This window comes from Spinacia oleracea, chromosome 3 (assembly GCF_020520425.1).
Source record: "Spinacia oleracea cultivar Varoflay chromosome 3, BTI_SOV_V1, whole genome shotgun sequence".
In the NCBI taxonomy this organism is placed as follows: domain Eukaryota; kingdom Viridiplantae; phylum Streptophyta; class Magnoliopsida; order Caryophyllales; family Amaranthaceae; genus Spinacia; species Spinacia oleracea.
In genome coordinates, this window is record NC_079489.1 from 19,425,258 (window position 1) to 19,437,520 (window position 12,263).

At 32.3% G+C, this 12,263-nt stretch overlaps 1 protein-coding gene across 1 annotated transcript; it reads right to left on the reverse strand.

The window, feature by feature from the left end:
* Positions 1-489: 489 nt before the first annotated feature.
* LOC110778791 (polygalacturonase-like) lies at positions 490-3,191 on the reverse strand. Its single transcript, XM_021983349.2, has 4 exons — positions 2,632-3,191; positions 1,969-2,258; positions 1,120-1,348; positions 490-906 (listed from the first exon to the last, which is right to left on the reverse strand). Exons 1-4 carry the CDS (start codon positions 3,100-3,102, stop codon positions 688-690), a joined length of 1,209 nt encoding a protein of 402 aa, XP_021839041.2. The 5' UTR covers positions 3,103-3,191; the 3' UTR covers positions 490-687.
* Between the last annotated feature and the right edge of the window lie 9,072 nt (positions 3,192-12,263).

Here is a 12,263-nt window from a genome sequence, read left to right on the forward strand (position 1 = left end):
TCAAAACTAGGTTAAAGTTACAAAAAATGGGTAAAAATTATTGTACACCTTGTGCGCGCAAGACCTTTTGAACAATTTTTTTATTAAACTTACGTACTTTTGTCAAAAGTAATATTTTAAGTACTTTTCACTATATGAAATAAGCCAGCACATCATGCATGTGTGGCTCAAACACTAATCCCTCCGTCCCTTAATACTCGCACCGGTTTGACCGGTGCGGAGTTTAAGATACTTGAATTGACTTATTAATTTATTGGGTGTTAGTTGATAGTGGGGTATTATTTTAATATAGTTAGTGGAAAATGTGTAAGGGAGGGGAGTGGTGAGTGGGGGGTGTAGATTGTTAAATAATTTTTTTGTAGGGAGTAGGAGTGTAGGTGGGTTAGTAGGTAAGTGTGAGAAATAATATAATATTGGTAAAATTTTCTATTTAAAGAAGCGGTGCAAGTATTAAGGGAAGACCCGTAAAGGAAAGCGGTGCGAGTATTAAGGGACGGAGGGAGTATTACTTTCGAAAAGGGTATACAATTTTATACCTCCGCGCTATATATAAATACTTAAGGATCGACATAAAAATACGACGTACTAATTTCTCTAAAATTAAAGCATGCATGCACCCAAACACACACTTAAGTGTTCGAGACCATGCAATTACAATCACAAAATTTTGTTGAAGTATTCTATACTTTACAAACAACCATTTGGCTGAACTACACCAAAAGTTGTCCCAACAGAATTGGTACAAGATGAAGATGATGGCTTGTTATTGTGAGATAGGTTTATGTCCTCCATTGTAATGCCCGAGCAATGATACTTTGAGCTACAATCGAGTTTTACTGCAATTGGCGTGGCTGATGATCCACGGATATCTTTATATGTCACGTTACTAACTCTTACGCCAGAAACCTGTTTACAATTTTAATACTTATAAATTTAAGTAGCAATTTTTTTTATAATAAACGAAATTGAAAGATATGGAAAGTGAAAACTTTAATTCTAAAATCAATATTCACATTGATACTATACTTTGATGTATAAATGTGACGATTAATTAAGTTTTAATTGATGGTAGAAAATAAAATTAAGGTCTCACAACTTAAAAATAACGTATGTACGTACCTTGTTGGGGCAACCTTTATGACTAGGGCAATAATTTTGGTCAATAATAATAGGATTTTGGGCATGCACCATTGTGAGTTGTTGGAACACAATATTCCGAACATATCCACTACTCGGCCTTCCCCATGACTTTATTCTCACTCCATTTTGTGTATTAGTAAAAGTGGTCATTTTCACCGTAACATTTTGTACTCCTGCCTCATTTAACTCCTTTCCCAAGCTTCCAATGCTGCAACGTTATTAATTAGCTAGCTATCAATATAAATCGCAGGATTAAATATCTATTTGTACATAAAATAACAAATAAAAAACTGTAGTACAATGTAAATTCATAATTTTTGGTGGTTAAAAGTTTAAGGGACAAAAACAAAATATCACTACAAGAAATTGTACTATTAACGACGGGAAATCCCGTCGCTAAAGGCCAATAATTGTTGATTAACGACGGGATTTTTCGTCGCGAACCCGTCATAAAAGGGGGCCGTCGTTAATGAAAAATCCCGTCGTAAAAAACATTTACGACGGTTGTTCCCGTCTTTGTTGGGTTGTTATCCCGTCGCAAAAGCCTTTTTACAACGGGATTTTTACCCGTCGTTATTAGGTTGTCATAAAAGATACAAATTCTTGTAGTGATAAAAGACACTCTCCCTTTTCTTGTTTTAATATCTCTAGTCTAGTCTAATAAAATTGTTTATTATAGGAGTGAATCTTGGTAAAATATCTCAATTTGCAAATATATTAACCCATTTTTATGTAGGATAATTTTTGGAAAATTAACCATGTCATATTCCCTAATTATGAGGAGATGGATTGATATGACAACTTATTTTGAAAAATTAAGAAAAATACCTAATACCATGACCTGGGCCGCATGTTATTTCTTGAATCCATAAGTTAGTAGCTCCGGGGCCAATTGAGATACAATCATCGCCAGTAGCAATGTGTGAATTCAAAATTGTCACACCAGTTGACTTTTGTACATGGATACCATCAGTGTTTGGGCTATCACCTGAGGCGGAGATCTTAGCACCTTGCACTTTGACGTTCTTACACCCATTGAAAACCATGTGAAACAATTGACTGTTCAGTGAAGTTACGCCATTCACTATAATGTTCATCGAATTGATGAAGCCTAAAGTCTGCATTTTCAGAAACATTTATCATTTACACAATGATATAACAAGTAAATTAGAAATGAAGTATTTACAATAGTGTACAATTAAGACACAATATATGAGTACAATATGGTTATCTTTAATTTTGCAATTTTTATGCTCCTTATTTAGGAATTTTTGATGTTTTTATAATAACTAAACCAACCAGTGATTTAACTAACATGCATACTTCCTTGGTTCTATAATAATGTTTTAGTTTCTATTATGTTTTTCCTTATATATTGGAAATAATTACTAGTAATATTTATTTATTTATTTTGTCAATTGTGAAAAGTGTTAAAAATCTGATATGAAACATCATTATGATTATGGAACGGAGGGAGTATATGAAACTTACTGTAACACCACGAGGACAACTGCCTTTCCCAAATCGCTTACAATCCCACAATCCGGCTCCTTCACCATCGAAAACACCACCGGAGATCGTAACATCATAAGCATCCTCGAATAACACCCACGTCTTCGAGTTCCCTAGCACTCGAAAATCTTTAGGAGCCGCAATAGTACCCTTAATTATAAAGGTAATCCCACTAGTTTGGCACCCCTTCCCTGAAAACTTAATGGCATTTCGAACCAAGAACCTCCCTTGAGGAATGAAGATGGTGGACCGGCCCAATGAACCACATGCCGACTTCCAAGCCACCTTTAAAGCATTCGATGAATCAATATTTGGGTCGGGTTTAGCTCCGAGGGCTACAATGTCGTAGTAGTTGCCACCTTTTGCAAGTATATATTTTGTTGTTGCTAGTGATGTTCGAACAAGAATCACTAGGATGAATGACAATAATGCTATAATTATTTGCTTCATTTTTTTTGCTTATTTTTGTATAAGAATGCTAAAAATAGCAAGAAAAAGGGAGGGAAGTTTGTGGTTGAAGGTGCACAAGACCAAGATGTCCAAAATAGGGTACTTATAGGATTCTTAAGTTGTAATCTACCGTTAATGTTACGTAATTAATTACTTTTTGGGGGAAATTAAAATGAGAGTTGAAGATCAACTAACTCATAAGATCAACATCCACTTACACTAAAGTTTGTTTATAGTATACTCCATATCAAAACTTTTTATTGTCAATCCATAACATAACGTGAGAGTTTGATTTGTGATATATGATTCTCATTTAATTAACAACTTGCTTCCATCAACAATCGAAATAGGAATTTTTTTTGTTTTTCGTGGTATCATGTCTTAATATATTATATTGAGGATCTTGTAGATTTGTAGTTATAATCATATTTGATACAACTTTATAAGACTTAGAAAATTTATGTTATGTAGGAAAGGGGATTGTTTATTACGAGAGATTGGGAGGAAACAACAAAATTTGAGGTGAATTGAGGTTTGACCATTTTAAAAATCTAATAGAAAATGGGTTGTTTGGTTAGGAGATGTTAGCATTTGAGTTTTGGGATGAAAAATCTCAATATAAAAGCTTTTTGCATTAAAGATTTGAAGAAATGGGTGTAAAATGATAATGATATTTGAGTATTTTCTAAAAGTACAATCCTTACCAACCTATAATCTATATCACTTTATGCCAATATCCTTAATACTTATTTTACACATGCATTAAACATCTAACAAACAACTAAAACCAAACAACTAATTCAAACAGTTAATACAAGGAGCTAAAAACTAACAACTAATTGCCAAAACAAGACCAACAAATCTTTGTATTATAGTCATGTTTGGTTAAGAGTCTTTTTTTTTTTTGTGTGTAAAAAGAGTTTTTGATGCAAATTAGCTTGCCAGCTATTTCTAAATAGTTTTTAAGTGTTTGGTTAGAAGTTATATGAAAGAGCTTCTTGAGTCTAAAAAGTTTTTTTAGAAAAGGCTCGATCATATGATGAGCTTTTCTAAAGAGTTTTTAATTTATTGGTTATTTTATAACTGAAACAACTAACATCATATAACTATTTACCAAATAATTTTGCTCAAACAACTAAATACAACAAATTAGTCAAACTTTCTTATAAAATGAGAAAGTTAAACCAGCTAATAACTACGGAGTCGCAACTTGTCAACTTATAACCAAACAAGGTCTTTGTACCCATCATATTTTGTTATTGATGTTGGACATATTGAAATCCAATTTCATTGACTGTGAATGTTTGGGATAAGCCCACCCAAATATCGGAAAGTGGATTAAACCAAAATGTTGACGGATGTCAAAGACTGATTTCCTAGTCCAAAGATATGGAAGGTTAAATATCAACTTTACAAGAATTCCTCCACTCTTTTTGAGTTTGACCAGTAAGATTTGTGATTTTTGCAATTAGCACTAATTCTGATCAGGCATTTAGCACTTTCAATCGTTACAACAGTGAAGTACTAAATTATGAAAGACAATTTGATACCGGATAGATAAGTCAGTTTAACTGTACATTTGCCTATGTATTGCGTTGACTATTAATAACTCTGATTATTTGTTAGTAAAAGTTGGATCTTTTACCAAATTAGCTACTTTTAAAGTTTTATTTACCAAAACGATTAGTTTTAAATTGTATTTTTCAAAGTAGCTACTCTTTAATTAGTTTTAAAATAAAAAGTAGCTACTCTTTTGACTTTCAATTAAAAACCAATAAATTAGTTTGGGCTTTTTAAAACCAATAAACCGATTTAATTTTTTTACATAGTGAACCGATTTGTATTTTTTTTAATAGTGAATCGATTGACGATTTACTTATACTTCTAACCTCTTAGCAACTTCAAATAAATAAATTATAGGGACTTTCTCTCAAATATTACAAATATAAAGAAATTAGTTGAACAGTTGTTGCAAATATTGTTAATTCGATCTCTTAGATACGTGAATTCGTTGTGTTAAACGAATTTGCTTGGCAAACTCGATCAACCAAGAATTTAACATACTCTAAAAACCGTGTATGTGAAAGTGACGTGAAGGAGAAGAGTAGCGCGTGCAATAAAGGCTCCTAACCATTCAAATTTTTGCGTCATTATCCCTACAAGTCATACCACTATCTTATTGTAGCCAATTGTATTTTTTTATTTTTTAAATTATTGTAATTTCTCATTATTAAGCATAAAACTATGATATTGAGTAAAAATTAATTAAAATAATTAATTAATAATTAACTTATAATTGGAGCAAGAATTAGGTAGCAATGGTGTAACTTGAGAAGATGATGCATCATAACAATCATGCATAATACAAATTCGCCCAACATTTGAGTTTAGGTTGTCAAAAAGTAAACGTAATTAAAATATTAAAATAGGCAAAAAAAATATGGTGTATCGTGTATGTATTAAAAATATATGAACCAAACAAAACCAGTTTAATTGTTTTTGCCAAAAAATGAAAATAGTCATTTTGGTAAATAAATTATACGTACTAGCTAATTTGAGAAATAGATTTTAAAAATAGCCATTTTGGTAAATAAAATTGTAAAAGTAGCTAGTTTGGGTAAAAGATCCGTAAAAGTTTAGGGTAATTTTCCCTGTCAAGGCTGTTAGAATATTATTTTCGGGTTCGGGGTAATTCGGGTCTGTCATTTTCAGGTTCGGATTTACAAATGCTTGTTCAAGACCAAAAACGTACTTTGGGGTTCGGGTTGACCCAACGGGTTGAGAGATTTAAAAACACGTATTATATTCCCTTAATTTAATACGCGTTTTTAAATCTCTCAACCCGTTGTAATACGAAATTATAACTATTGTTCAAACCCGGCAAAATATATAATTTTGTATTACAATACTGAGTTTTGCCGGATTTGAACAATACTGATTTTAATACGCGTATTATATATTCCCTTAATTTAATACGCATTTTTAAATCTCTCAGCCCGTTGTAATACGATATTATATACCATGTCATTGCCTTACTGGGAGTAATTTTTCTAAACTGGATTTGTATTAATTCTCTGCACTTCTTTCAGTTGCTAAATTCTAAGTATATCTTTCACCTTTCACGTTCAGTGATTGTTCATGCGTTAGATGAGAAGGCCAGAGCTTATTATGATTTAGAAAGTCGTTGGGAATCGGGGAAGCCACCAGCTGAATCAAACCAGGTTTACATTCTTACCTACTTGACTGTATCAGCTCATCGGAAATGGACAATAGCTTCTTTTTAATGCCATGAAAACTAATTTACATAGTTACATGTTAACATTTTAGATTGTCAGTAAATTGATTAGAGAAATTTGATGAATATCTAGTCTTAGTTGTCAATCAGTCAGGGGAGAAATCAAATTGGATGTTTAATACAAGTAACAACAGATTGAGCATGCACAAAGCTTATTGCAACAACTAACAACTTATTTCAGTTTAACATCTGTCATTTGTCAACTAACATTGGTGCTAGACCTGGTTATTGGACAGGGTAGTCCAATAGTTATTGGGTTAGAGTCAAGTTAATAGGGTTTTTATTGAGCAAGACTCTTATTGGACAACGCTTGTATTGGACATGGTCATAATGAGGTCAAACTTATACCGCAATAATTCTGAAAGACATCATCATTGGACAGGGTTAGAGTCCAATGATGATGTGTTTCAAGTGCTTTTAGCTTTCGTTTTGGTTTACAAACGGGATCTTGTAGACTATGATTCCTGTTGTATAAGTAATTTTTGTGGGCATGTTTTGAATCTTTGATCCTTTATTTGGAAAAATCATTTGATAATGAGAGTGGTTTGCTAATATGTCTACAAATATGTAATTGACTTACAAGTTACAAGGATCCTTGTATTATTTTTATTTATGACTCCGCATATCCTTCGTGCAGCTACGGTCACCATATTTCACCGCAAAAGCAACATTAGAGGTGATTAAAATTCGGCCCGAGCTGGTCTTTAACACAAAAAGTATGTCCAAACCTATAAATTTGGTGTGGGATTTGCGAGCTGAAACGGGCTTTAATTTTCGTGCAGCTAGTCACCACATTTCACGCAAAAGAACATGTAGCTATCCTGTGTACCCTCTAATTAAACCTCCTGCACGGGCCGCACGGCTGCACCCGCCTTCCCGCGTATATAAGGTAGTTTAGGTAGCGGGTAGCGATTGGGTAACTTTTGTCAAACGTTAAAATTAGTACTGTTTAAAGTAGCAGGTAGTGTTTGGCAAATTTATAGTGTTTTAACAATATTCTAGCTTTTATTTTATTTTACAATATCAATTGTTAGTTTTACCGAACACTCATACTAGTTACCCACTACTTTGACAGCTAACCGTTAACCGCTACTACTCACCGTTACCCGCTACTCTACTCGCTACTCAACCGCTAACCATTATCTGGTACCGCTAATTTACCCAAACAGGGTTATAATACCACATAAAGAAACCTTCCTTTCCAATTTCCATAGTCATTTCAATATCACCCACCTGACTAAAAGAAAAGCCATTTGGTCTATAGGAATGCAAACCTCACGCTCAAAACTTTATAACATTTCACGGAATCTGATTTGAGGTATGCAATTCACAATCTTTGAAATACTAACAATAATACTTCACTAATAATAAGGGTACAAGACATCAAATAGTTGTAAAATGGAATAAAAATAACAAGGCACTACACTGAAATCGTCAAATAAATAAAGAAACTTCTTTGCTACTCCTTTTGTTAGCAAATACAAGTTACAATAAACAATGAACTGTTCGACTGACTTCAACATAAGCCTATTATTATTATTGAATATTGCCTAGCTATGATTTAGAAGGTGCAGGGGTTGGAAACCATTGGCTGGTTTACTTCATGAAGACAATAAGGTAGCTGGGATAACCTTTCCACCTCATTCCTTCTACGATCATAAAATTCTCCATCTGTTTCATAATCAATATAAACCGTGTTATTGTCGAAAAAACTTAATATTTCAAGAGTTAAGAAAGCGCTATCAGTTGACGAATCATCATCTTCATCTTCATTTTCTTGATCATCATCTTCAGGTCCCTGTCCTCCTGGTTGTGAGGTTAATAAGTTCATTTCAATGGATGAATGTAATCCAACTTTATCTTCAACTTGAATCGAAGAAGATGAGTTATCCACTGTACCTGATTCTGAGGGTAATAAGTTCATTTCAGTGAATGAATGTAATCCAACTTCATCTTCAACTTGAACCAATAAAGATGAATGATCCACTGTACCTGATTGTGAGGGTAATAAGTTCATTTCAATGGATGAATGTAATCCAACTTCAACCGATGAACCTAAGTTCATTTCAGTGAATGAATGTAATCCAACTTCATCTTCAACTTCAACTTCAACCGATGAAGATGAATGATCCACTGTACCAATGGATGAATGTAATCCAACTTCAACTTCAATGGATGGATATAGTCCAACTTCAACCGATGAAGATGAATGATCCATTGTACCAATGGATGAATGTAATCCAACTTCAACGGATGAATGTAATCCAACTTCAACTAATGAAGATGAATGATCAACTGTACCAATCTCCTACCTCCCAAACACACACATTCTATGCATATCAAACTTGTTTTAATTTTTTTCAAAGAAAATTGAACTCTATATAAAGTATACGAAAGTGCAATTTTAAATGTAAAGTAAGTCTTATTATCTTATTAATACAAGTACTCATAATCATTCTTCAGTCTTTAGTCCCCCTCTAAATGAAATTAGTAACTTAATATATCTTGCTGATTATGTGTTCTATTTCTTTTGCCCTTCAAAACATGCTTTCTACACATTTCTAAGTATGTGTTTTACAATTATATATTATATAATATATACTCCGTATATATAAAATATTATACATGTAATATTGTAATAGTAATATTGGTGGACATGTGTAACAATGTACCTCTTCAATTGGTATATTATTTGAACTCGCTATTATTTCCGGACAGAGGAAGGTAGTCCTCAAATGTGCACTATATAAAGGATATGATATTAATACAATTCTTACATTATTTGATCCCTCTTTAGTCTTTAGTCCTCGCTTAAAATGAAATCAGTAACCTTAATCTTGGTATTTATGTGTTCTCTTTCTTCTATCATTTTCACTCATTCAGCTCTAACGTCTCATATTTGGAATCACGTATTAGCTTTACAATGCGGTGTTAACTATTGTAAACCCCAAATTGATGCAGGAAAAAACAGCAATAATTGCACAATCTCCTACCTCCCACAACACACACATTTATGCATATTATAATGGTTTTAATTTTTTTTTAAAGAAAATTGAACTCTATATAAAGGATACGAAAGTGCAATTTCAAATGTAAGGTAAGTATTATTATCTTATTAATACAAGTATTCTTAATCATTCTTCAGTCTTTAGTCCCCCTCAAAATGAAATTAGTAACCTTAATCTTGGTATTTATGTGTTCTATTTCTTTTGCCATCCAAAACATGCTTTCTACACATTTCTAAGTATGTGTTTTACAATTATATATTATATAATATCTACTCCGTATATATAAAATATTAAACATGTAATATTGTAATAGTAACATTGGTGGACATGTGTAACAATGTACCTCTAAAATTGGTATATTGTTTGAACTCGCTATTATTTCCGGACAGAGGGAGGTAGTCCTCAAATGAGCATTATATAAAGAATACAACATTAATACAATTCTTACATTATTTGATCCTTCTTCAGTCTTTAGTCCTCGCTCAAAATGAAATCAGTAACCTTAATCTTGGTATTTATGTGTTCTATTTCTTCTGTCTTTTTCACTCATTCAGCTCTAACGTCCCCCATTTGGAATCACGTATTAGCTTTGCAATACGGTGTTAACTATTGTAAACTCAACAACCGCTACGGTGCTCCAATTAATTTTGAGAGCATAACTGCTACGGTTTAGGCAACAATGTAAACCCCAAATTGATGCAGGAAAAAACAGCAATAATTGCACAATCTCCTACCTCCCACAACACACACATTCTATGCATATCAAACTGGTTTTAGTTTTTTATAAACAAAATTGAAATCTATATAAAGGATACGAAAGTGCAATTTTAAATGTAAAGTAAGTCTTATGATCTCATTAATACAAGTACTCTTAAGTCTTAATCATTCTTCAGTCTTTAGTCCCCCCTCAAAATTAAATTAGTAACCTTAATCTTGGTATTTATGTGTTCTATTTTTTTTCCGTTCAAAACATATTTTCTACACATTTCTAAATATGTGTTTTACAATTATATATTATATAATATATGCTTCGTATATATAAAATATTAAACATGTAATATTGTAATAGTGACATTGGTGGACATGTGTAACAATGTACCTCTAAAATTGGTATATTGTTTGAACTCGCTATTATTTTCGGATAGAGGGAGGTAGTCCTCAAATGAGCACTATATAAAGGATATGACATTAATACAATTCTTACATTATTTGATCTCTCTTTAATCTTTAGTCCTTGCTCAAAATGAAATCAGTAACCTTAATCTTGGTATTTATGTGTTCTATTTCTTCTTTGTTTTTCAGTCATTCAGCTCTAACGTCCCCCATTTGGAATCACGTATTAGCTTTGCAATACGGTGTTAACTATTGTAAACTCAACAACCTCTACGGTGCTCCAATTAATTTTGAGAGCATAACTGCTACAGTTTAGGCAACAATGTAAACCCCAAATTGATGCAGGAAAAAAAAACAACAATAATTGAACAATCTCCTACCTCCCACAACACACACATTCTATGCATATCAAACTGGTTTTAATTTTTTAAAGAAAATTGAACTCTATATAAAGCATACGAAAGTGTAATTTCAAATGTAAATTAAGTTTTATTATCTTATTAATACAAGTACTCTTAATCATTCTTCAGTCTTTAGTCTCCCCTCAAAATTAAATTAGTAACCTTAATCTTGGTATTTATGTGTTCTATTTCTTTTGCCCTCCAAAACATGCTTTCTACACATTTTATATATTCTAAGTATATATTATATAATATATACTCAGAATATATAAAATATATACTCTGAATATATAAAATATTAAACATGTAATATTGTAATAGTAACATTGATGGACATGTGTAACAATGTACCTCTAACATACAAGTATTCTTATTCATTCTTCAGTCTTTAGTCTTGTGTTCTATTTCTTTTACCCTCCAAAACAATCTTTCTACTTAACTGGTCATGGACATTGCTCTTGTAGGTAATATATATGCAAGCTGAAATTGTAACTTCTCAAAGAAAAATTATGTTAATACATCATTTTCACGCTAAAGACAAATTATGTTAAATACATTATTTTCACGCTAACTAAGGGTTTAGGCAACAATGTAAACCCCAAATTGATGGAGGAAAAAAAATATTGCACAATCTCCCACCTTTCACATAACACACATTCTATGCATATCAAACAGGTTTTAAATTCTTCAAGCAAATTGAACCCTATATAAAGAATACAAAAGTGCAATTCCAAATGTAAAGTATGTCCTTTTATCTTATTCATACAATTCTTAATCCCTCTTCATTCTTTAGTGTCTTCAAAATGAAATAAGTAACCTTAATCTTGGTATTTATGTGTTCTTTTTCTTATGTCTTATTCACTCATTCAGCTCTAATGTCTCCTATATATTTGGAATCACGTATTAGATTTGACATACGGTGTTAACTATTGTGAAGACAACAACTGCTACGGTGCTTGATTGATTATGAGAACATAACTATCCATGGGCCCAATTCACAATTGTTCTCTATACCCGGTCAACATCATCGAGATACGACCCTCACATTGTGTGACTCGAGATCCACATTGACATTAAGCGATGTTGCGTCAATGCAAAGACAACTTGAGTTATTTTGGCCAACTGTTAATCGGTTACCGGATTCAAGGGCAACCACGAGGGTTATAGAGGGAAAAAACATGGAACTTGTAGTATGTTAGACACTTTTACGTAGTTTAGTCACACGCATAATATATATTCTAGTGTGAGTCCCAGACTTGATTTTGAGAGGTAAGATACTTGATTTCTGTTCTTTAAATAATTTAGTATGAATTGTATATAACTAATAATAATTTTCATGTTCAT

Bases quoted from the DNA above. Each gene is read 5' to 3' on its own strand.
- LOC110778791 (XM_021983349.2), bottom strand. From the start codon at position 3,102: ATGAAGCAAATAATTATAGCATTATTGTCATTCATCCTAGTGATTCTT. The intron at 1,349-1,968 runs GTATTTTTCTTA...ATAACGTTGCAG, and splicing joins GGCCCAGGTCATGGTATTAG to CATTGGAAGCTTGGGAAAGG. The intron at 907-1,119 runs GTACGTACATAC...AATTGTAAACAG, and splicing joins ATAAAGGTTGCCCCAACAAG to GTTTCTGGCGTAAGAGTTAG.